Source organism: Rhinoderma darwinii, chromosome 1 (genome assembly GCF_050947455.1).
Source record: "Rhinoderma darwinii isolate aRhiDar2 chromosome 1, aRhiDar2.hap1, whole genome shotgun sequence".
Classification (NCBI taxonomy): Eukaryota; Metazoa; Chordata; class Amphibia; order Anura; family Rhinodermatidae; genus Rhinoderma; species Rhinoderma darwinii.
The window spans coordinates 414576433-414603430 of NC_134687.1; the positions used below are offsets into that span (position 1 = coordinate 414576433).

Sequence of the window (26998 nt, forward strand, 5' to 3'; positions counted from 1 at the left end):
AGGAACGTCTCACAAGAAATAATGAGTAAGACAAGAGTCATAACAACCTTACAAATAATGAGTCATAACGACCTTGCAGCGCCGAGGCCAGGACATACATTCTCCTAGCAGACCCAGATAAAGAATGATAAACATATCTAAGAATGTTTAGCCTTATGAGTGTCCAGACAATCGCAGCATAAATTTAATTTTACATAGAAGCAGATGATTTTTCAAAACACAAAATGGATTCTTCATACAAGATGGAGTCACATAACCACACTCACAAAACCACACTTGTAAAATAGAGTCACATAAACACATTTTAATCGCTTTCACATTTCCCACCTTTTGTTTATTTGAGGACATTTTGTATCCAGACCAGGTACTTAAAGGAGGGCTTATTCCCCCTTGAGGACTTTCCAGAACTATTCACCTCATCCCCTGGGCATGTCAACAAAATTCCCCTCCATACCCATTTCATTCATGGGGTATGTTCGATCAAAGGAACTAGGATGGTGATTAATCATTGTAGCGTTCGCTGCGAAGCATTGCAAACGTTTTGGCAGGCCCCAAAATATAAGGCGCAGAAGCAAATATAATGCAATACATAATAAAACAACCTGCAGGACACTCTGGAGCAACCCATTACCCATCCCCTAACACCTTTAAACCAGTTAGAGGGATTGAGCCATGACAACCAATCTGGCCACTCCAGGTTCCAATCATCTTTGGAATTGGCTTTCCTGAACTCTTCCTTTATTTTTTCAGCTGGATCTACGTCATGCCTTCTACACTGCACCACATATGACTATATATATACTCTAAGATTTTATTAACAGAACTTTTACCACTACAGCCATAACAGGTCGTGACCAGCATTTATGGGTTTTTTTCACACCATAAAGATACCTACGAGTAATGTCACACAACATAACTTCAGGGCTCTCATTGCTGCCATGTACTTCTTACTTATGAGTGACAACAACTAGTGACCTTCACGTCATAACTCCACATAATAAAACATTTTTAAAACTTTGTACTGTAATGTGGGATATTTACATACATTATGATTAGAAACCTCAAACAATATGAACAATAGGGCCTCAACTAATAAAATAATGCTATCACCAATCTCATGCTATCTCCAATCTCAGTTTTTCCATCCCCACGTTGTATAGATCTGAAATCAAACTTATAAGTCAGCCATGCAATACCTGCTCAATTTGTATGCTTTGCTATCCTTTTTGTTTCCCATTTGTTAGTCCATTCTCATTTGCACCAGTCTGCTTCTCAGACTACTATTCAACACACACAATGCACACATGTCACCCCCGTCATAATCCACATGACTCACTGCAATGTACACAGCTGTATTAGTCTTCATCTATGCACAGTCACTCTTCCTGTCAAAATCGACGCATGTATACACATACTACTCATACCAACTTACTTGTAACCCCCGTAATCACTTGCTCTGACACTTTAAGCCACGTGTCTGCTTTTCCAGTTAACCAATGATCCCTCAACCAACCTTTATTCATTTTTATGAAATCTTTCCGTTTTTCCACATCCAAACAACCATCGCTGACCACAAACTCCTCCCATCCTGCCGACGCCTTTCTCTCCAGAAATGCCAGCACATGTGGCCGTCCTGTTTCACAGTGACCACTAGGGTGCACGCGCGAACTCAGTCCAGCCTTAACCCCTTTAGGACACAGCCTGTTTTGGCCTTGTGGACACAGATGATTTTTTCAAATCTGACATGTGTCACTTTATGTGGTAATAACTCCGGAATGCTTTTACCTATCCAAGCGATTCTGAGATTGTTTTCTCGTGACATATTGTATTTTATGTTAGTGAAAAAATTTGGTCGATAAATTCAATATTTATTTGTGAAAACGTCAAATTTTAGTAAAAATTTGCAAAAATTAGCATTTTTCTAAATTTAAATGTATTTGCTTGTGAAACAGATAGTAATACCACACAAAATAGTTACTAGTTAACATCCCCCATATGTCTACTTTATGTTTGCATCATTTTTCTTCACGTACTTTTATTTTTATAGGACGTTACAAGGCTTAGAACTTTAGCAGCAATTTCTCATATTTTCAATAAAATTTCAATAGGCCATTTTTTCACGGACCAGTTCAGTTCTGAAGTGGCTTTGAGGGCCTTATATATTAGAAAGTCCCCATAAATCACCCCATTTTGAAAACTGCACCCCTCAAGGTATTCAAAACCACATTCAGAAAGTATTTTAACCCTTTAGGCGTTTCACAGGAATTAAGGCAAAGTAGAGGTGAAATGTACAAATTTCATTTTTTTTGCCGAAATTCATTTGTAATAAAAAAAAAATCTGTAACACAGAAGGTTTTACCAGAGAAACGCAACTCAAAATTTATTGACCAGATTCTACAGATTTTAGAAATATCCAACATGTGGCCCTAGTGTCCTAATAGACTGAAACACAGGCCGCAGAAGCAAAGGTGCAGCTAGTGAATTTTGGGGCCTCCTATATTTTAGGCACCATGTCAGGTTTGAGGAGGTCTTGTGGTACCTAAACACTCGAAACCCCCAAAAAGTGACCCCATTTTGGAAACTACACCCCTCAAGGCATTTTTCTAGGGGTATAGTTAGCATTTTGACCCCACAGTTTTTTTTGCAGAATTTAGTGGAATTAGTCTGTGAAGATGAAAATCACCTATTTTTCTGTGGAAACATAGAATTTTTTCATTTTTACAAGAAATAAAGGAGAAAAAGCCGCCCAACATTTGTAAAGCAATTTCTCCCGATTACGGCAATACCCCATATGTGGTCGTAAACTGATGTTTCGACCCACAGCAGGGCTCAGGAGGGAAGGAGCGCCTTTTGGATTTTGGAGCGCAGATTTTGCTGGATTGGTTTTCAGTGCCATGTCGGGTTTGCAACGCCACGGAGCGGTTGCAGCGTTTAAAATTAAGTTTCTATAAAATAATTTATTTTCTGGGACACGCTATTCTGAGCCGTAACTTTTAAATTTTTTCGTCAAAAAAGCTGTGGGAGGTCTTGTTTTTTGCGGGACGGTTTGTAGTTTTTATTGGTACCATTTTTGGGTGTTCACCGTGCGGAAAAATGAACATTTTAGTTTCATAGTTTGGGTCGTTACGAACACGGTGATACCAAATATGTATACTTTTTTTTTTAACGTTTTCATTTTTTCCTTATAATAAATGACTTATTATAGGAAAACAAAACCTTTTATTTTTACACTTTTATAAAACATTTTTATTAACTTTTTTTTAATTTTTACACTTTATATTTTTGTTTATTAACTTTTTTTTTACTTTTTACACTTTATTTTTTTGACCTGCAGCTCTGATCGCTGCTAGAATACATTACACAACCTTGGTAGTGTAATGTATTCCAACTGTCAGTGTGACGTCACAGTCACTCTGATAGTTGGTCTACGAGGATCAGCAGAGGCTGATCCTCATAGGCTGACATACATGGCAGACCCGGGGGCCGTTTTCTGGCCCCCGGGTGCCATCACAAGCATCAGAAGCCCCCTCGATTGCATGGGGGCTGCTGATGCGCTACAAACCCGGTACATGCGGAGTTCGCAATCGAGCCCCGCATGTAACGGGTAAATTGCCGAAATCAGCGGCGATGAGCCGCTGATCGGCAACACTGGAGTGTCAGCTGTCGGGGACAGCTGATCTCCAAGTTCCCGATGCACACTGTCGCCGACAGTGTGCCATCGGGAACGACACAATGACTTCCTGTCACTCTGACAGGAAGCCTATCAGGACCAGCCGAAGGTTGGTCCTGATGGGCTTCCGTCCATGGCAGACCCGGAAGCCATTGTTTGGCTTCCGTTTGCCATAGTAACTATCGGCAAACCCCGCGATTTCGGACCGGGGTCTGCCGATATGTTAGAAACCCCCAAAATTCGGTGATTGCACCTGATCACCGAATTTAAGGGGTTAATTCGCCGAAACCAGCGGCAAAGGACCGCTGGTTGGCAAGAGCGGAGTGTCAGCTGTCGGCGACAGCTGACCTCCCGTTTCCCGGTGCACACTGTCGCCGACAGTGTGCACCGGGAAAAACTCAGTAACTGTACGTCCTCGTGCGGGAAGTAACCTCCCGCAACGACGGGCAGTTACGTCCTGGTGCGGATAGGGGTTAAAGAGCCAGAGCGCACACATGTGTGAGTTTGATCTGATTGCTCAGAGATCACCCTGGACTATAAGAAGGGCCCTGCCTCTTCCTTCATTGCCTGAGCATTGTTTGTACCTACCTGTGTCTGTCTTTGCAAATGGTCCCTTGAGTGTTTTCCTATTCCAGTGTTCCCATTCCTGCTACCTGTATCCTGTATCCCGTGCTACCGTCCTACCGTGTTCCTGTGCTGCACAGTGTTGGAGTCGTGTTGTGTCGCCTACTAAATCCGCTGTGTTTCATTGCACCTGTTGTCTGCCTGCTGCCAGAGTTCCATCCAAGCCTAAACCATCGCTACTGTCTGAATTGCCACAGGTACCTTATCCGAACTATAGACATTGACTTTGTACCCTGTTTGGCCATTACACAGCGACTGGATGTGCGAGCTGCAGTTCCCCCGGCACGTGCTCTTACTGACTCTGCTGTTCCTCCCACTACACCTCCTGGCAGTACGGATCCTCCGACTACACCTCCTGGCAGTGCTGAAACCAGATTTTCTCTGCCACTACCTCATCACTATGATGGTGATGCGAGGACCTGCAAGGGATTTCTCAACCAGTGCCAGCTCTACTTCAGCCTGTATGACAGAGCATTTTCCACTGATGGCGCAAGGGTCGCTTTCATCGTCTCTCTCCTCACTGGGAGGCCCTAGCATGGGCGAACCCCATCTGGGAACGACAGGGACCTACGGACATTTCGTATGGTATTTGAGAAACCTGGACGAGTCTCATCGACAGCCGCCTCCTTGCTGAACCTTCGCCAGGGACACACTTCTGTGGGCGAGTACGCCAATCACTTCCGCACCGTAGCAGGAGAGTTGTTATGGAACAACTTGGTGGCAACATTTTGGCAAGGACTGTCGCCCGTGATTAAGGACGAGCTTGCCACCCGAGATCTGCGATCTACCCTGAACGATCTCATTCTTCTGGCCGCCCGGATTGACATAAGGATCCAAGAACGGTTCCGAGAGACTCGTCAGGAGGGAGTACTCCCTAGTCCGGCTCTCACATTTCAGCAACCCCTGCTGTCTTCACCTGCTTTTCCACCTAAGGAGTCTTTGAAGACGGACCATCTCAAACTCTCTCCAGGAGAGACAATGCAGACGCACTTCGGGACTCAGTCTGTATTGTGGCCTCAGATCCTATCTTGTGCATCTGTGCCCCCAAAAGCCCCAGAACCTAGAGTTGGTTGGAGAGACAACTCTGGGTGAGGAGGGACTTTCTTCCAAATTGTCCATCCCCGTGACCATAGTGTCAGGCGAGGGAACGCATCGGGTCTCTGCCTATCTGGACTCTGGATCCGCAGCTAACTTCATTCGGAGAGACCTGGTGGATTTTCTCCAGTTGCCTACAACCCTTCTGGAGAGGCCTTTGATCGTTGCCTCAGTGAATGGACTGCCTCTGCCAGACCCAATTGTAGCTGTGACCAAACCACTGTAGCTCCAAGTGGAAGCCCTTCATTCCGAGCTCATCTAATTTTTTGTCCAGCTCAGGGCTGTCAACCCTGTGCTGCTGGGTCTGCCCTGGCTCCGACTACATGCCCCAGTTATGGACTGCAATTCTGGAGTGGTTCTCCAGTGGGGTTCTGAGTGCCATAATTGGTGAAGATCGCCTATCACACAAGATTATGTCGTGTCAAGGAGACCACATTGGTGTACACCACCAACCTAAACTGAAATAGATCAGGGAATGGGAAAGAGAGAAAGAATGTGGTCTGTGAATAAATTAATATATAACTTTTATTGTTTTGCATTAAAAGGAATCAATATGATTAAAAGTCCAGTGGTGCAAACTGGTATGTGTGAGTGACCCCTCAGCTCACATACCCTTGGCCATAGATTGTATAGTAAAGTATTGTATGGTTGTGCTGTCAATGTGCTCAGGTGACAGAACTTGAATTTGTAGGCTGTCAAGATGCCACAAAATACGTTGCAAATTGATAAAGCTAGTAGGCTGCAAGTTGTAGCAATCACTCGGTCCTAAGGTGATAAGAACATGCTGTAATGCCAAGACTAGGATTGTCTCTACTTCGCTGTAATTTATGACAGGCAGCACAGCTGAAACAAATGAGGTGTGCCTTGCTACGTCATGGATTATGACAATGCGGTGAGCAAGGTCAAACCCCGCAAGACGCACTCCCATGCGTTATATTGTGTTGCAGTGTGAACAGTTGGTCAACCGCACCCTCACGCTGGTGTCCCTGCGGACCAGAGCAGCAGGGTGGGGAGCGGCGGTGTTGAATAATGAGAACACTCTCAGCTGTCAGCCAAGAGACGGTGTAAAGGAGCCGTCCTCAGGATTGACTCTGATGTCAAAGCGATCGTGAGTAAATGTGGTGGCCGTGCTCAGCTGTCAGCCGAGAAGCGGTATCACGATGTCGGCTTGCAGATTGCCTCTGTCTCCAGTAGAGTCTAACCCAGTGTGTGCACTGGGTTTTAGGCGGAGCGGCAAGGACTCAGGGTTGAGACCTAAACGCCACCCCGCAGGACGAATGGTCCTGTGCGGCGGGACTGCTGTCAGTTGCCGTAGGTGAATGTGAGTCAACAATGGTCAGAGTGTAGCGCAATGACCAGATAGTGAAAGCACACCCAGCTGTTCTAGGAGATACAGCGGGGCGCGCTGCAGCCACGAGTGTATGGCAACCAGCAGGCAGCTAGCAGCCGTGGACGCACATTAGAGGATCGTGGGAACGCATCGGGTCTCTGCCTATCTGGACTCTGGATCCGCAGCTAACTTCATTCGGAGAGACCTGGTGGATTTTCTCCAGTTGCCTACAACCCTTCTGGAGAGGCCTTTGGTCGTTGCCTCAGTGAATGGACTGCCTCTGCCAGACCCAATTGTAGCTGTGACCAAACCACTGTAGCTCCAAGTGGGAGCCCTTCATTCCGAGATCATCTAATTTTTTTGTCCTGCTCAGGGCTGTCAACCCTGTGCTGCTGGGTCTGCCCTGGCTCCGACTACATGCCCCAGTTATGGACTGCAATTCTGGAGTGGTTCCCCAGTGGGGTTCTGAGTGCCTCAACCGTTGCCTGGGTTAGATCCATTCTGCCCAGTCTCCACAGTCTCTGTCATTGGCAGGATTGCCTTCTCCCTACTCACAGTTTGTGAATGTCTTTAGCAAGAGGGAGGTGGAGATGCTGCCCCCACACCGGGCGTATTACTGTCCTATTGAACTGGTTCCTGATGCGTCCCTTCACCGTGGAAGGGTATACCTTCTCTCCTTGCCAGAGACTCAGTCTATGTCCGCCTATATTAAGGAGAATTTGGAGAGGGGTTTCGGAAATCCTCCTCTCCGGCCAGGGCCGGTTCTTCTTCGTCAAAATGGAGGATGGATCTCTTTGACCCTGCATAGACTACCGGGGTCTCAACCAGATCACGGTAAAAAATAGATATTCGTTGCCATTGATTTTAGAACTGCTTGATCGCATGCGAGGAGCCAATTTTTCTAAACTAGACCTGCGTGGGGCTTACAACCTAATCCGGATTCGCCGGGGTGACGAATGGAAGACGGCATTTAAAACTCGAGACGGGCACTATTAATATCTGGTAATGCCCTTCGGTCTGTGTAACGCTCCTGCGGTCTTTCAAGTATTCATCAATGATGTCTTCCAAGACCTCCTCTATGTCTGTGTTGTGGTCTATCTTGATGATATTCTGATTTTTTCACCAGATCCAGTGACTCATCAGAGACATGTCCGTCATGTTTTTCTGCGATTAAGGGAGAATCGTCCGTATGCCAAGCTGGATACCCTCCTGGGCTACATTATCTCTGATCAAGGTCTCAAGATGGATCCTAAGAAGGTAAAGGCCATCCTGGAATGGCCACGCCCGCAAGGCTCAAGGGCCATACAGCATTTCTTGGGATTCGCCAACTTTTATCGACAGTTCATCCCAAACTTCTCCTCACTAACCGCTCCCATCTCTACCCTCACCAAAAGAGGCATGAACGCCAAGGTGTGGACTCAAGACACAGAGGCCGCATTCAATAGCTTGAAGAGTGCCTTCACGTCAGCCTCAACCCTTCATCGCCCAGATGTATCTCTACAGTCTTCATTGCAGGTGGACACCTCCTCTGTTGGTGCTGGTTCACTTCTGCTTCAGAGAGGCAAGACAATGGAATGTGGACATTACTCCAAGCTTTTCTCTTCTGCAGAGCGCAATTACTCGATTGGGGATCACGAGTATCAAACCGACTCTGGAAGATTGGAGACACCTACTAGAGGGCGCATCCCATCCTGATTTTTACTGACGACAAGAACCTCACCTATCTCCAGACGGCCCAACGGCTGAACCCCCGTCAGGCCAGATAGCGCTGTTCTTTGCCTAGTTCCAGTTTGAGCTCCACTACTGCCCTGCCAACAAGAATGTGAGGGCCGATGCCTTGTCCAGGTCGTTCGAGACAGAGGACACCATGGAGCCTCCACAAAATATCATTGACCTATCAGTTCTAGTGGCCCATACTGCACAAAGACATCATGGACTTTGTCTGTTCCTGCCCGATGTGCGCAGCAAATAAAGTTGCTCACTCCAAACTGGCTGGCCTGCTCCAGCCGCTGCCTGTGCCCAATGCTCCCTGGCATCATATTGCAATGGACTTCGTCACGGATCTGCCTCCCTCTGCTGGATGCAGTACGGTCTGGGTAGTGGTGGAACGATTCCCAAAGACATTCTCAACACATCTTCCGCCTGCACGGCCTACCTCTGCATATCGTGTACTGATCAGGGGGTTCAGTTCACCTCAAAGTTCTGGAGGGCCCTCTGTTAACTCCTCGATATAAAGTTGGACTTTTCCACCCCCAGTGCAATGGCCAAGTTGAGAGGATCAATCAGATCATGGAGAATTACTTACAACACTTTAACTCCAGGCAGCATGATGACTCGGTGTAGCTTCTTCCTTAGGCCGATTTCGCCTATAACAACCACACAAGTGAGTCCACAAAGACCACACCATTCTTCATAGTCTACGGCCAACATCCACGTATTCCTCACCCTGTGTCTGCTTCGTCCCAGGTGCCTGCAGCTGACACTGCATTCCTGAACTTTTTACGGATCTGGAAGCAAACCCGGTCCTCTATTCTGCAGGCAGTCGACCGCATAAAGCGAAAGGCAGATACGAGGAGAAGAGGGCCGCCTCAGTTTCTTCCGGGTACCAAGGTCTGGCTGTCCTCAAGACAAGAAATACCCGACTGAGGGTGCCGTCATGCAAATTCGCTCCCAGGTTCCTCGGAACCTGCAGCTGATCAACCCGGTCTCTTATAAGCTTCAGCTTCCCGCTACCCTCCGGATCCCCAATTTCTTTGACGTTTCTCTTCTGAAACCTGTGGTCCTGAACCGCTACTCTAAGACTCTTAGCCCTGCAGTTGCCCCCAGCGGTTCTGCCGATCTCGAGGTTCTGCAATTTGAGGTTAAGGAGATCCTAAACACCAAAAAAGTAAGAGGAAGAACCTTTTATTTAGTAGATTGGAGGGGGTTTATTCCAGAAGAGAGGTCCTGGGAGCCAGAAGAGAATCTCAATGCTCCTACCCTCATTAAGAAGTTTATCTCTCGTTCTGGTCCCAAGAAGAGGGGGATACTGTAACGTCCGTGGTCGCTGACCACAAACTCCTCCCATCCTGCCGACGCCTTTCTCTCCAGAAATGGCAGCACATGCGGCCGTCCTGTTCCGCAGTGACCACTAGGGTGCGCGCGCGAGCTCAGTCCATCCTTAAAGAGCCAGAGCGCACACATGTGTGAGTTTGAGCCGATTGCTCCAAGATCACCCTGGACTATAAGAAGGGCCCTGCCTCTTCCTTCATTGCATGAGCGTTGCTTGTACCTACCCGTGTCTGTCTTTGCAAATGGTCCCTTGAGTGTTTTCCAGTTCCAGTGTTCCTGTTCCTGCTACCTGTATCCAATGCTACCCTGTTCCTGTGCTGTACAGTGTTGGAGTCGTGTTGTGTCACCTACTACACCCGCTGTGTTTCATCGCACCTGTTGTCTGCCTGCTGCCAGAGTTCCATCCGAGCCTAAACCATCGCTACTGTCTGAATTGCCACAGGTACCTTATCCGAACTATAGACATTGACTTTGTACCCTGTTTGGCCAGCTGCTATACTGCTACGGAGGTACGGCCCAGTGGGTTCACACCCCCGTCGTAACAGTAAGCTTTTTTCAAAGTTTAACAGTTTGTTATACCATCCTTGTCTGCCCTGTTTGTCATGACTGCATTGGCTATATACCACGGTGTTCCCTCTGTCACTCTGCCCTCTGAGTTCCCCATTATCAGGACTTAACCACAGAAGTTCTTGTGGTACTACTGGTACTACCTACAGGATATTGCCTACAAATATCCAACCTCTGTGCCCTTTACTCTCTACCACCCACAGACAGTCTGTCTACACCAGGCAGTTGTGTCACCGACGAACACTTGTAGTACCTCTCTACCTCTCCGTTCAAACGGACAGTTGTGCCACCGATGAACACCTGTGTCACCTACAGACACTTGTAGTACCTCGCCAAGTCAGGCTTCCCTGACACTCGACCACTGAGCCAGACTTGCTGTACATACCTGGCAACCAACTGTCTCAGACCAAAAAGACAACAGGGTAACATTTCCTTTGATCCTTAACAATTACACATCAGCCAAATAATAAATGAAATGAACAACAACAGTCCTACAGCGATGCAACACATATCCAACAGCCACCAATTCATTGCAGGTTTATTCTACAAAGCCTTCATATTCTTCACCTTCCCACACAGACAGCTGGACCACACTCAATGGACACACTTCCGGACCTCTGAAATTAGGTTTCTTGATCAGCACAAGTTTTTCTTTCCAACAACAACAGACCTACAGCGATGCAACACATAGCCAACAGCCACCAATTAATTGCAGGTTTATTATACAAAGCCTTCATATTCTTCACCTTCCCACTCAGGCAGCTGGACCACACTCAATGGACACACTACCAGACCTCTGAAATTAGTTTATTTATCAGCATAAGTTTTTCCAACTGTCCAAGATGTAATCCCTGAACAACATCAAAAACTTAACATGTAAATTACAACTCCTCTCAACCGCCCGCTTGGTCACTGCAACCTAGGGGTCTGACACACCTCATATTTCTCATCGTCTTTACTTTTAACATTTACACTGTTGACAATACCTTCTCATGCCTTCATACCATGAACTCATTTACACCACATCTTGAATCATTCATCACAAAATTGTTTTCAACATACCTTTGGACAAGTTACTACGTTAGGGAGATTCAAGGTCTCAACAATACATGAGTGAAACAGTTTTGTAAGAATAAGTTTCTTACTTACCAGACGGTTTTATTGTTTTACTGATGCATCGATGCCTGACCTCCCAATGACAGCTATCAGACAATTCATCTCCCAGGTTTTGGCACCAAAAACTGTTAACGCAATCCTGGCCAAAGTATATTTGACTGAAGGTTTGATGGGTGTGTCAACTGACACCCTTCAGTCACTTATCCAGATCCAAATCCATTAGTTATATCAATATACGGGAGAGAAGTAAGACACAAAGAGAGAATGCTGTGTATACCCAAAATCTTTCTCTGGTTTATTGATAGAATGCAATTACAATAGTATCAAAGGGGAGTAGGCTTGAGCTCAGCCAATCACTTACAAATGGGATATTGGCTCTAGCTCAGCCAATCAAGTACAATAAGACATTGGTTCTAGCTCAGCCAATGTAAGAAAGGCATTTTATGGAAACTTACTGTAAGACAGGAACTTCTCACAAGAAATAATGAGTCATAACAACCGTGCAAATAATGAGTCATAACGACCTTGGAGTTGCGAGGCCAGTACGGCAATCCTCCTAGCAGACCCAGATAATGAATTATAAACATAGCTAAGAATGTTCAACCTTATGAGTGTCGAGACAATCCCAGCATAAGTTTAATTTAATGAATGAGATGGGAAATTGATGATACAATTTTCTCCCTCCGTTCTGTGGACAGCTTGATCGTCATAGGATAAAAGTGTATTATAAAGCCTAGAAATTTTATCTCTTGGACCGGGAACAGTTGTGATTTCTTTCTGTTTATGAGAAACCCATGTTCTTCTAGAGTGTACAATGTTGTCTGTAGTTGAAGACACAAGTCTTCTTTGGATGGAGAAACAATCAACCATTCATCTAGATATGGAACTATCGTTATTTTCTGGAGACGAAGGGCAGAAGTCAGGACTACCACGATCTTTGTGAAGACCCTTGGTGCTGAAGTGATGCCGAATAAGAGACATATGCATTGATAGTGCTGCATCCTTGCACCAGTCTGGATGGCCAGTCCCAGGAGTTTCTGATGTTTCTGCAGTATGGGAACATGGAGCTATGCATCTGTTAGATTGACTGATGCCATGTAACTGTCCTTCTGTAGAATGGTAATTACGGATTAAATCGTCTCCATTTTGAATTTTAACTTCTTAGCTAGAAAATTGTTCAGGTAAGTGAGATCTATAATCAAATGCCACCTGTTGTCTGGCTTTGGTACTGTGCGTTCACTACTGCCATCTTTTGATTGGATGGTACAAGTTTCAATGCTCCTTTGTTTACAAATTCTTGGTCTAGCTGGAGAATAATGGGGTTCACTTGGTTGCGATAGAACTTGTCTGGGGGGAGGAGGGGAAGGGTCTGAAATCCAGATAGAATCCTCTTTTATTGTAGAGAATGCCCATGTGTCTGAAGAGGTTTTTAACTATACGGATGCAAAATGACTTAACCTTCCTCCTACTGGAATGACCGGGTTTCTGGCGTCATATGTCATTAATTTTTGTATTGTTTTGTTTCTTTTTTAAACCGGTGGCTGTATTTTGTCTTGGCCTATATATCCTCTGCTTATTCTGGAACCTAGGGTTGCTTTTGAACCTTAGTGATCTCTTTCTTTAGTAACGAAAAAACCTATGGCTGTTAATAGGCTTTATGGCTTGAGGAAATGTCTGACCTTAACCATATAAAAGAGCTTTAAGAATATCAAGTAATCTAGGACCGAACATACTATTTGACTGGAACAGTAAAATTACATAAATTAGACTTTGCGGTTATGTACCCATTCCACATCTTTATCCATAGAGCTCTTCAGGCTGAATTGGCGGACACTATAGCTTTAGAGGAATTTTTGATAATATCCAATGGGGCATCACAGAGGAATTCAGCCACTTTCTTCATTAAGGGAAATTACTCCAGTATTTCTTCCCTTGGCACCCCATCTTTTAGGTCTTGGGTAAGTTGGCTTAGCCATATCCTTGGAGACCTGGCAACAGAAATAGAGGAGAAAGCCACTTTACAGGATGATGCTGATACTAGACAGGTGTTTTTTAGAGAGCTATCTGCCTTCCTATCCATCGGGTCAGGGAGTAAAGAAGAATTCTCAGTTGGGAAGATGAATTTTTTGGCAAGTTTTAGCCACTGGTAAGTCTAGTTTTGGAACTTCTTCCAACTGAGAAACATATTGAGGATCCACTCCATAGATAGCTCTGAATCTTGATCCTGGATCAAACCTTCTGGAGGGTTTGGACCATTCTTTTTGTAAACACTCAGTAAGGACAGAATAACCTGGGAAACCCTTGTCTTTAGATACAGGGAAATATAATAATTTTTCCTTTTTGGCCTTTTCCTTTGGATCTTTATCAGACTATAAAGTGGCCTTTACAGTTTTAAGAAGACAAGATACATTATCTTTTTTTAAGCAGATATAGAGCCTCTGCGTCATCAGACTCTTCATCTATAGAGATATATTCCTCATCATCAGATATAGGTGAATCCGAAGAGGAGGAGGAGGAAGAAGACGAAGAAAAACCCTAGAAGAGGATTGTTTATTTGACTGACCATGCTTTTTCTTCTTATGGGAAGCCTTGACCTCCCTGAACGTATCAGATCATTGTTGTTTAAAACAGGAAATAAATGACCTGGCTTCTGACTTCTGTGGATCCTCTTCCTCCATTTCAATACGAAGTGGACATACATTACTTTCAGCATCATCAGAGAGAGGCTAGTTGCATTTTATACATAATCTGCCTTTCGACTTTCTTTTCCTTTTGCTACTTTTGTGTCTAGCAGAGGACATCTAGTGGAGAAAGAGAGTATATGCAGTTTTATAAAAACAGTTCTTAATTAAACACAGACTAGTAATACAAAGGAATGATAAACGTAATAGCTCTATTCAAACCTACTCACAACCGAAGGAGTGGGGGTGAATACATTTGTTAAAGGGGCTTTCCACTTTCAGACAACTGATGACCTATCCACTGGATAGGTCATCAGTATATGATCGGTGAATGTCCGACCCCGGACCCCGCACCGATCCGCCACTCCGACTGCCTCCGGGCGCCGGATGATGTTGCCAGAAGCAGATGACTCCGGTCAAAGCTTAGCAGCTGAGCTGCAGTATTGCAGCTCTGTTCCTATTCAAGTGAATAGGAGTAGAGCTGTAGTTCTGCCGAACAGCCACTATGTAGTAGTCGGAGCCATCTGCTTCCAGCTCCAACTACTGAATCCCATTCCAAACATCCGATGCACGGAGGCAGCCGAAGTTGCCGATCATTGCGGCGTCCAGATGTTGGACATATACTGATAACCTATCCGGTGGATAGGTCATCAGTTTTCAGTAAGTGGACAACCCCTTTAACTGACCACAACAGTCTGCTTAACCTCATGAAGATACAAACATTAGAGCAAGTAACTGCTGAAAGACTTCACAGCTATAAAGAGTGATAGCCGAAGTAAAACTATTGGTATAACTAATCACCTAATCACAGCTGACATGGAGAAGAGGCATAGATAACAAGTCCTAACCGAGCAAACAGCTGGGGAGAAGGACATACACTTACATTGCACACAGAGAAGTTCAGCTGCCTGGCAGTAACGCTCAGAGTGTACACCGCCATAGATTCAAATAGCCTTCTCGGGCGAGAGAATTGCGAGACTTCCACAAGTCTCGTCCATGCGCAGTCTGCTTGCCTGAGTTTAGGACGGACTAAACACACGCCACATCTCTGCCATTACTTGTCTGAGCGTGTTCCCCACCACGCATGCGCTGACACATACAAGAGAAGATCAGCAGACCGGCCACAAGCATTAGTATATCCATATATACGTAGATGTGCATGGATAGAGATGCAACACGCGATCTCACCAAGTGCATAGACACATAGCCATCAACATATTCCATTATAACCCCTACAGGGGAAACCGTATAGAGGCGAGTGACCAGACACACTCGTGGTATACATCCCGGAAAAAAAAAGACTCAGGGAGTCTTTACCTGTGCTCTTCTTTGGACCTAAAAACAATACTGGATAGGTGGGTGTCACCTTCCCTTTCTATAGGCGACATACGGACTAATTACTTATTAATTATTGTTGATCATTAACCTGTCTCTTCTAATTGTATCTAGGGAATAACATATCCCAATGGTGTGCTGCCGGCAGACGATCAGGATATATATATATCTACATTGTGTGACATGAACTTTATTCACCCAACAGATGCAACGTTTCACTTCCTCAATGGAAGCATTGAAAATCCGTGCTCTTATTCTCTTGCTATATACTATATGGGGAGAAGTCACTCCTACTATTTGAAGCTTAGCACCGACCATTGACTTGGTATTTTTGCACTAGTGCTGCTCCTACCTGTTTTACTATTTTGTATATATATATATATATATATATATATGTATATATTCTCACATTTAGGCGGAAATACGGGTCCTTTGTCACACGTATTTGACCCGTATTCCACCAGTATTTACGGACCCGTGCCCGTAAATACGTGTCCGTTGTCACCAGTATTCCACCCGTATTTACGGACCCATTTTCTCTACACTAATCGGCAGCCCCTTCTCTCTATCAGTACTGGATAGAGAGAAGGGGCAGCACTTTCGGGCAGAGTTTCCGCAGCGATTGAAAGTAAAAAAAGTTCATACGTACCCCGGCCGTTGTCTTGGTGACGCATCCCTCTTTTGACATCCAGTCCGACCTCCCTGGAAGACGCGGCAGTCCATGTGACCGCTGCAGCCTGTGATTGGCCTGTGATTGGCTGCAGCGGTCACATGGGATGAAACATCATCCCGGGAGGCCGGACTGGAGGAAGAAGCAGGGAGTTCTGGGTAAGTTAACTTTTAATACTATTAACTCCAGCGGTAGTCACTGTCCTGGGTGCTGAAAGAGTTACTGCCGATCAGTTAACTCTTTCAGCACCCTGAACAGCGACTATCCCCTGACGTCGCCTAGCAACTCTCCCGTAATTACAGGTGCACACACGTAGCCACCCGTAATTACGGGAGCCCCATAGACTTCTATGGGCTTGCCCGTGCCGTAATTACGGCCTGAAATAGGACATGTTCCATATTTTTCAACTGCCCGGCCACCTTCCCGTATGCAAACGGGAAGGTACCCATGGCAAATAGAAGTCTATGGGCCTGTAATTACGGGCGTTTTTACGTTTGTGTGCATGGGGCCTTAGTGTAATTAGTACATTGTATCCTCCCGTCCCCCTTAGAGTTTACTAAGACAGGTAGAACATTTAGATATTTAGATAGTGTTTTAGAAAGGGTCACATAATCTAATTATTAATTAATTATTCAAGTAATTATTTCGATCAAATTCGGTCTAATTAGTTTTCCATTGAGGTAGATCTATGAGGGTTTGTTTTTTTGCAGGACGAATTGTATTTTTCGTTGGCACATTTTGGGGTAGATAGAATGTATTGAAAAACTTGTATTGATTGTTTTGTAGGGGACTGAAAAAAACATCAATTTCACTATTGTTTTTAGGGTTTAGTGTTTACGACGTTGACCGTGCATTATGAATTACCTTTGCACAATTACATAGTTACATAGTTACATAGTTACATAGTTAGTACGGCTGAAAAAAGACACATGTCCATCAAGTTCAACCAAGGGAAGGGAAAAGGGAAGGAAACATTTCTACACATAGGAGCTAATATTTTTTTGTTCTAGGAAATTATCTAACCCTTTTTTAAAGCCATCTACTGTCCCTGCTGTGACCAGCTCCTGCGGTAGACTATTCCATAGGTTCACAGTTCTCACTGTAAAGAAGCCTTGTCGCCTCTGCAGCTTGAACCTTTTTTTTCTCCAGACGGAGGGAGTGCCCCCTTGTTTTTTGAGGGGGTTTTACAAGGAACAGGATTTCACCATATTTTTTGTATGTGCCATTAATATATTTATATAAGTTAATCATGTCCCCCCTTAGTCGTCTTTTTTCAAGGCTAAATAGGTTTAATTCTTTCAATCTTTCCTCATAACTTAAATTCTCCAAGCCCCTAATTAGTTTCGTTGCTCTTCTTTGTATTTTTTCCAACTCCAGGGCATCCTTTCTATGAACTGGAGCCCAGAACTGAACTGCATATTCTAGATGAGGCCTCACTAATGCTTTGTAAAGTGGTAATATTACATCCCTGTCCCGCGAGTCCATGCCTCTTTTAATACACGACAATATCCTGCTGGCCTTTGAAGCAGCTGATTGACACTGCATGCTATTATTGAGTTTATGATTTACAAGTACACCCAGATCCTTCTCAACAAGTGAATCCGCCAGTGTAGCTCCCCCTAGGACATATGATGCATGCAGGTTGTTGGTACCCAGATGCATAACTTTACATTTATCTACATTAAACTTCATCTGCCAAGTGGACGCCCAAACACTTAGTTTGTTTAAATCTGCCTGTAATTCATGAACATCTTCCATAGTCTGAACTATATTACATAGCTTGGTGTCATCTGCAAAAATAGAAATAGTGCTATTAATCCCATCCTCTATATCATTAATAAATAAGTTGAATAATAGTGGTCCCAGCACTGAACCCTGGGGTACACCACTTATAACCGGTGACCATTCAGAGAAGGAATCATTGACCACAACTCTCTGGATACGGTCCTTGAGCCAATTCTCAATCCAATTACAAACTATATTTTCTAAACCTATAGTCCTTAATTTACCCATTAGGCGTCTATGGGGGACAGTGTCAAATGCCTTTGCAAAGTCCAAAAACACTAAATCCACAGCGGCCCCTCTGTCTAGACTTCTGCTCACCTCTTCATAAAAACAGATTAGGTTAGTTTGACAACTTCTGTCCTTAGTAAAACCGTGCTGGCTGTCACTTATAATGCTATTTATTGTCACATAATCCTGTATATAGTCCCTCAATAGCCCCTCAAACATTTTCCCCACGATGGATGTTAAGCTTACTGGTCTATAATTACCTGGGGAAGACCTAGAGCCCTTTTTGAAAATAGGCACCACATTTGCCCTGCGCCAGTCCCTTGGCACTATACCAGTCACTAGAGATTCTCTGAATATTATGAAAAGGTGGACAGAAATAACTGAACTAAGCTCTTTAAGAATTCTAGGGTGTAACCCATCTGGTCCCGGGGCCTTGTGCACATTTATTTTATTTAATATAGCTTGGACCATCTCTACATTCATCCAATTCAGTATATCAACTGATATATTAACAGCACTGGCACCGGCTACATCAGCTGCTCCTTCTTCAGTTGTATATACAGAGCTAAAGAACCCATTTAGTAACTCTGCCTTCTCTTGATCCCCTGTGATCAACTCCCCATTACCATTATCTAGGGGTCCTACATGTTCAGACCTGGGCTTTTTTGCATTTATATGCTTGAAGAATTTTTTAGGATTTGTTTTACTATCCTTGGCCACCTGCCTTTCATTTTGTATTTTTGCTAATTTTATTACATTTTTACAGATTTTATTAAGCTCTTTATATTTTACAAAGGCTGCAGCTGTACCCTCAGATTTGTGTTTTTTAAATGCCCTTTTTTTGTCATGTATTGCCCCTTTCACAGAAGGTGTAAGCCATGTGGGGTTTAATTTGAGTCGTTTATACTTGTTACCTATAGGAATACATTTTGCACTATAATAACTCAAAGTAGATTTGAAAATCTCCCATTTATCATTTGTTCCATTATTTGACATTAGTTCTTCCCAGTCTATATCCTGAATTGCCGCCCTCATCCTGGGGAAATTGGCTTTCTTAAAATTAAATGTTTTTGCCCTCCCAGCCTGCGTTTGTTTTTTACAGTATAGGTAAAATGTAACTATATTATGATCACTGTTACCGAGGTTTTCACGAACATTGACATTCCCAACAAGATCTGCATTATTAGAAATGACCAGATCCAACAGAGCTTCACCTCTAGTCGGGTCTTCCACAAACTGGCCCATAAAATTTTCCTGCAACAGGTTGAGGAAATGTCTCCCCTTTGCAGTTGAAGCCGAACCATGACACCAATTAATATCCCGGAAATTAAAATCTCCCATTATCACTACAGTACCCGCCTGTGCAGCCTGCTCCATCTGTTTATATATCTGACCTTCCATCTCCTCAGTTATATTGGGGGGTCTATAGATTACACCAAAAGTAATTTTTTCAGTGTTTCAACCTCCTCACAGTATTCACCCACTATTGTCTCTTTCACACTCGCCTTCATATCATTTCTCACATACAGACATACACCACCACCTTTCCTATTTGTCCTGAAAACAAATTCGTTTTTATGTCGCCACATTCTTAGTGCCATTACATTTTTTCTTTTTTTTTTGCTCTCGACTGGGCTTTATGAGGGTTTTTCTTTTTTGCAGGCCAAGTTGTACTTTTCTTTTTGAAGCATTTTGGTGTACCTAGGATTTATTCCTTTTTTTGGGAGGGGGAGGGGTGAACAAAAAAAACGCAATTCTGCCATTACATTTCTTTTTTTTACAATGTTCACCATACAAGATAAATAATGTGTTTGTTTTATAGTACAAGTAGGTGCAGTTGTAGTGAAACCAATTACGTCTACTTTTTTATATATTTGCTATTTTCTTTACTTTGGATCTTTTTTTTTTAAACATTTTGTTTAACATTTTTTACATATGTTTTTGTCCCACTAGGGGACTTGACCATGCTTATGTAGTGCAGTGTATTATGCTTGTCAGTGTAAAATGGACATACACACATGGCAGACCTGGGGGCTTTCTTTAGGCCTCTGCCTGCCAGCCATGGTAGATCATTGGCACCCTTTAATCCAGCCCCCTCTCTTTGTTTAACCATTTGGATGGCACAATCGTTACTGATCATGGCAACTAAGGGGTTAAACGGCTGGAATTTAAGTTATCTGCGAACCTGGCCATTGCAAAAGAGTATTAGCTGTACTAAACACCTGACACCCACTGCAGTTGGCATCGACACAGCTTCAGGACCTGCACCATTCTGTGCCATACATTTATGACTCTTAACTATATAGCACTAGCGCCCTAAATGTACCGCACATGTCGCAAGGGGTTAATGATCTGTCTGTCTGCAGCAACCAATAGGGCGAGATTACTTCATTCAGCTAGTGGGTAACTAAGCGCCTAACTTCCATCTTTGAGTTGAGACTATTATAAAGAAAACTAACTAAAAAATGTAATAGGAAAATATGAATTATAACAACTGGCATTGGTGGTTGTAAGAAGGAAAAATAGACATATTGTCCATTATGTCTTTCATGTAGTTTCTCAAGGTTATATTGATACGTGATTACAGTGATTATTTTGGTACCCTGAGGTTTATGTTTTTATATTTTCATTGACAGATCCTTTACGCCCACCCATATTCTTTGTAGATCCTCCAAGTGGTAGGATCTGGGATGAAGGCAATGTAACACTGTACTGTAAAGCCCCTGAAGAGTATGAAAGGACTAAATTCCACTTCCTCAATGATACAGATGAAATAATAAGTGTATCCACTTACAAAAAACAAAGAACAGCCGGAGTAACCATAAGCATAAGGAAATCCAATATTACTTCAGCTACTAAATACTTCTGCCAATACACAGCAGAGATTAAAGGACGTTCATTGCTGTCACCAAAGAGTCCTCTAATTGAGATCATTGTGGTAACAAGTAAGTAGCTTCATAATATTAACAGCAATTCTGAACATTATACATACAGGTAATAGGAGGAAGAACAAACAATAAGTGGTGAATGGGAAACTTGTATTCAAGTATTTTAATCCTCCATTAAACCAATGACCATTGACTTTTCTTGTTTATTCTCAGCAGGATCCTACCTATGGTTGATAGCTATTGGAGTTGGTGCTGGGATAGCTGTATTGCTTATAATTATTGGTTTAATCTACTGGGTTCTGTTGGCCAAAAAAGGTAAGATTTACTCACTAGAACTCATATTTACATATTTTCCAAATGGGTCTCTGTAAGACAAAAACCATTCCGATAAAATAGTTTTGCGACTAAAAGACAGTCTCTGTCTTGTCTATGGAAGTGAAAGGAATCTGAATTTCTGCAACTGCTCCCACTGGTATCAAATAAATGTATTGAAGATCATCCAAGTTATTAATATTTACTGAGAAACTTTAGCTCACATAAAGTCAACTTGACAAGACACGATTGCCTAGTGACATTCTCAATCACAACTTCTAAAATAAGTACACGACAAAGGAAGGCAATATCAGAAAGACCAATATGTCAGAAGATTCACAGAACAAGACAGGGGGCTTATGAGGGCTAATTATGAAAAGTAAGGAAAATTATTTACTGTTGCCATTGGCCCCACATCCCATTTTTGCAAGGAGGGAAGAGTAATACCACCCATTATATATTATAAAGAGTTATTATACATTATAATGTCAAACTATACATATTGCCATAAAGTGCCTGCATAACTTTACTATATAATGCCTAGATAATAGTGTCATATGGTACTAAAATTATACTACAATACAGAGCCTGATTTTTTGTCACAGCTATGAGGTTTGTTTGCTACAAGCTATATTTAAGTGGGCCCTTCTTGGTGGGGATATGATAGTAGAGATCCATGGATGGTGGAGACCCCAGGGGAATTGCCCATTTTGATCATGCTATAATCTGGTCCTGCATACATTGCGTCAGTGAGTGAGACAGATTAGTGATTGCTTCAGCACATTCGCGATAATGCATCTGTTTTCTTTTTCCATGACAGATACAAAGAAAGACACTGAAGAGTCAAAACCAATTCGTGATGTAAGCTGATTCATTTCTTTAATACTTAATACTTAACTCCGCTAAACAGACTAGGAGATAGTTCCATAAAATTTACCTATTAGAAGAAACCAGATAGGACACCTAAAAAGTATAATGCTACAGGGCTGCATTTAAATAGCTTTGTCATATTTTGATGTTAAAACACTCCTCCATATGAGGATTTGTCCTTGTTATTGAGCAGGTACAACTGTACATGAGCAGAAAGAAATATAATCTTAGCAATTTAAAGGAGTTGTATAGCACTTGGGGATTTTGAAAGAATTCCAGGAACTTGTGGAAAACTAACAGATAAGAGACTATCCAATATACTTACCTTTAGAATTCTTTCAAAGGCTGGACCCATGCTAAAAGTTTTGTGGGAATGCCGGCATGTCGGGGATTTGGAGGAGGGGAGGAGTAGAAGAGGGAAGGAGTTATTGTTCTCCCGGGCTTTCAGTTACATCAATAGAGCGCAGGAAGCCTATGTAAGTGTACTACCTGCTCCTTTGTCTCTCCTTAGTCTATGGCGGCAGTTAAATGGTAACTAAATGTTCAACAAGCTCCTGACATGTCCTAGAGTGCTCCCATTCTAAAGTATAGGAGCACGGCCCGTAAAATAAAAAAATAGAACATGTTCTATCTTTTTAACGGCACGGGCACCTTCCCGTGAGAAAACGGGAAGGTACCCGTGGCTAACAGAAGTCTATGGGCCCGCTATTTCGGGTCGTAATTACGACCCGTAATAACGGGTGTTTTTACGGTCGTGTGCATGAGGCCCCGTAATGACGGGTGGCTACATGTGTGCACCCGTCATTACGGCAGCGTTGCTAGGCGACGTCAGTAAATAGTCACTGTCCAGGGTGCTGAAAGAGTTAACTGATCGGCAGTAACTGTTTCAGCACCCTGGACAGTGAATTCCGATCAGAATATAGAGTAACCTGTAAAAAAAAAAAAGACGTTCATACTTACCGAGAACTTTCTGCTTCCTCCAGTCCGGTCTCCTGGCCGTTGCCTTGGTGACACGTCCCTCTCGACATCCGGCCCGACATTCCTGGATGACGTTACAGCCCATGTGACTGCTGCAGCCAATCACAGGCTGCTGCGGCCTCTGCAGCCAATCACAGGCTGCCGCGTCAGAAAAGAAGGTCGGACTGGAGGAAGAAGAGGGACTCGTCACCAAGACAATGACCGGGTACGTATGAAATGCTTTTTATTTTATTTTTAATCAGCAGCCTCTTTTCACTATCAGTGATTGATAGAGACAAGTGGCTGCCGATTTTTATAATATTTTTGACCGGGTTCGGTCAAAACGGGTTCGGCCGAACCCGGTGAAGTTTGGATTAGCTGCGAATCGAACTTTTCCCGATGTTCGGACCGAAACCGGGTTCGGTTGTCCCAGTTCGCTCATCTCTAGTTGTGTCAGAGAAATTGTTTAAAGATGTGTTCCTCAGTTGGATAGCTGGTCCTTTTGACTCGCAACCAGTTTTTGATTTGATCGATTCACCGTTAGTTATTGTGTCCAAGATAGACATGCTTGTTAGTTAATGATGGTATTGATCCGGTGGTTTATACTTCCTTTGATGCTGCAGCTGGATGGGTTTGTGCTTATGGCAAAGGAGCCCTCATGGCTAAGGCCGACATCGATGTGGCATTTCGCCTCCTCCTTGTCCGTCGTGACAGCCTTCTGCTGCTGGGGTGTTACTCGTTTGGGGCTGACTTTGTTGACTATTCCCTCTAATTGGGCTGATCAATATAATATGCCTATTTTGAGACTTTCAGCTCATTCCTGGAATGGGTGGTGTGCGACTTTTTGGTGTCTCATTTCCTTTCTGGACTATTTTCTGTGTGTTGGTCCTGGGGGTTATTATGACTTGCTTAATCCTGCTGAAAACAGTGGAATGGGTGGCATATAATTTTGATGTCCTCTATACCCCGATAAAACCGAAGGCCCCACGACTTCCCTTAGCTTCTTGCAAATTACCATCCGTAAATAGAATGTGGGTTGCCAACGAACAAGTTGGAGGCCCTGCATTGGTTAATGCCAAGCCGCTGCTTAAGATTACTCTCAGGAATTTTCAATCCCTACTTGGTAAATTCAATTTTGCTACAGAATTAAGCCTATGGGAAGGGGGATTTTGCAGACGGCTAGCTAGTGCTACAGTATTTTGTGCGGTTAACCAGAGAGTGTAGAGGGGATTTGGTAGTTTGAGTGTAATTTTTAAAGCACTATAATGGTTGATCATTGCTGATGGCTCCAGTGGTTGACAGCTTTAGTTAAACTTTGTATACGGGGAAACCGTGTTCGGGGGTATGCTGTCAGGGTTATTGGTGCCGGTCTGGTTGGCTGAGTCAGTGGGTAGCAGCAGTTTTAGTGTGGAATCTTGCTGTTCTTGAGCTGTTCCCAAAAACGTTTGCAGTGGTCATCTGGAGCGACATTTCAAGTACAGGAAGGTTTGTTTCATGCACTATGGAAATTGAAAATGTGATCCTCTGATAAATTCTGTAATACATTGCAATATTTCTGTGTTTCAATGTTTTATGCCTGTCAGTGTTACACTGTCAAGGATTAATAGGATTATGTACAGTTGTAGCTCCTGTGCCTGCTCCACCAGTGTGACATACTATTACGTCAATTTGCGGGAATGCAAATTTACCTTTAAACTATTTTATTATTTCGAATAATATACACAGAACGTTGAGTAAATATCGGAAATATATTGCATACCTTATCATAAATTGATCCTAATAATTAACTATGGGATTTACTGTAACTCAGGATCAATATATAAGCTCAAATCAGTATGCCTATACACTGCACACTATAGATGTCAGATTTCTGTAAAACAAATAGTTACCTGTTTATATATTGGCAACTTTATTTGCTTGTTTTAGACCCTGTTTACATCTGTGTTGTGGCTTTATATGAGAAGTCTCAACGCTGTGACGGATCCGTGAAGGTGCTCGACGGGCGCCATTGACTTATAATGGGGTCCATTGGGTTCCACTAATGTGTCTGTTGTTTTGAGCATATAGCGATATTTTTCCTGTCAAAAGTAACGGAATCTGCGATATGAAGCCTCTGATACAGATGTGAACATAGCCTTAAGCATTATAGTTCTGTTACATGCAGTCACGAAAGTACATATAACCGCTATAGAGTTCTTATCTCTTGTCTAATTATTTGTTTTGTACACCCTATCAGTATATCGAATGAATCTTGCCGTCTTGTAAAGCATGCATAGCTGTAAAGGGTGAGACAGTCCATATTAAGTAAGATTTGAGCTTTAGAAATTAATTGTATCTGAATTGTTTTATATATATTTGGTTCAAATACTGTGATCTTATACCTTGTGTATATAAACTGCATTTTATACTCAAACTATATATTGATTTATTCTTCTGATAGGGTGGATGCAAAGTCACTTCACTGTAATCTTCTAGCAGAAGAAAGAAAATGGTTTGTGATTTGAAATGAAACCGCAGATAAAAAGCTACTTATTCCTTCAGACCACGTGGTTTATAAACCAACTTACCAATATGTGTGTTCAGGAATAACTATATAGGTAGCTGTGGATTTCTGACTCACCCCGGACTTGGATCATATGCAAAACTTCTCTACCTCCGATAAGAAAAACAAAACTGAAGTCACTAGTGTACTTTAAGAAAAGATGGACAACCAAACTGACATGATTACTTGTATCCAAAACAAGTAAATCTTTTTTTACAACTCTATCATAATATTATATTTGAAATATATTCCTACTGGAAAAGGTCTGGCTGGATTCATCTAAATTTTGATGGGCGTTCAGATTTACCCATGGATTTCAATACTTTATTAAGGATTTAAAAGCACATGATGCATATATATATATATATATATATATATATATATATATATATATATATATATGCCTACTACCCAAGAAATGCATCTCTACCCCTTTTTCATTTTTTAACTGCCGTGAACGTTTGTATACATTATATGATACTGTTATATGGCAAGCGCTATTATACTGGGCTTACGGATGACACTATTATACTGCTACTTTAGCCAACAATATCATATGGACACTGTAGCAGGCACTATTACAGATGCACTATGGCAAGCACTAATATATGATTTACATAGCAAACACTATTGTTTGGGGACTATCACTGGCATTATTATTATACGGAGATTATATCTTGTTATAATAGAGGCGCAATGTTTTTTTTATTATGGTATCGGCACTATGCATGACACTATTATATGCAGTGCTAACCTTAGGGGTTGTTCGTTGCACCCTCCCTGCATAAAGGGGGTTCACTGGACTGAAGCTGCTTTAAAGTTTGGTGAGCTCGATAGCCTCTGTTCGTGCAGATACAAATGGAGAAAAAAAAAGAGGCAGCAAGAGAATAGAAGGGAGCTCCACTCACAGCTTGCACTGCAAGAAACTTGTGAGCCAGTGCAGCAAGGGAGGAAGTAAGAGCCTATTGGAGAAGCTCTCTGCTGTTTGTGCCTGTATAAGTACCTATGTGTATATGTGACTGCGTGTGTGTGTGTGTGATTGTGTGTGTGTGTGTGTGCGCGTGCGAGTGTGAGTGTGTATGCGTGTCTGAGTGTGTGCGTGTCTGAGTGTGTACATATGTATCAATGGAAGAAGGTGGTCTGATCTGAGGACTCACATTTTCTTTTACATCATGGTGACAGCCAGGTACCTATGTGTCGCTTACCTGGGGAAGAGATGGCACCAGGATGTACTGTGGGAAGAAGACAAGCCAGTGGAGGCAGTGTGGTGCTCTGGG

The 26998-nt window shown here is 43.1% G+C and overlaps 1 protein-coding gene across 3 annotated transcripts in view; it reads left to right on the forward strand.

Moving 5' to 3' along the window:
* LOC142742841 (Fc receptor-like protein 5) overlaps nucleotides 1-26407 on the forward strand; it is a 76691-nt gene extending 50284 nt beyond the window's left edge. For 2 of the 3 annotated variants that reach the window (XM_075853008.1, XM_075852999.1), the window contains exons 6-9: nucleotides 20789-21097; nucleotides 21254-21355; nucleotides 22173-22213; nucleotides 25620-26407. In XM_075853008.1, the coding sequence (XP_075709123.1) occupies nucleotides 20789-21097; nucleotides 21254-21355; nucleotides 22173-22213; nucleotides 25620-25646 (479 nt within the window). In that variant the 3' untranslated portion in view covers nucleotides 25647-26407. The remainder of the gene's footprint in view (nucleotides 1-20788; nucleotides 21098-21253; nucleotides 21356-22172; nucleotides 22214-25619) is intronic. The other variant, XM_075853016.1, reaches the window with a different exon arrangement.
* The last annotated feature ends 591 nt before the right edge of the window (nucleotides 26408-26998 follow it).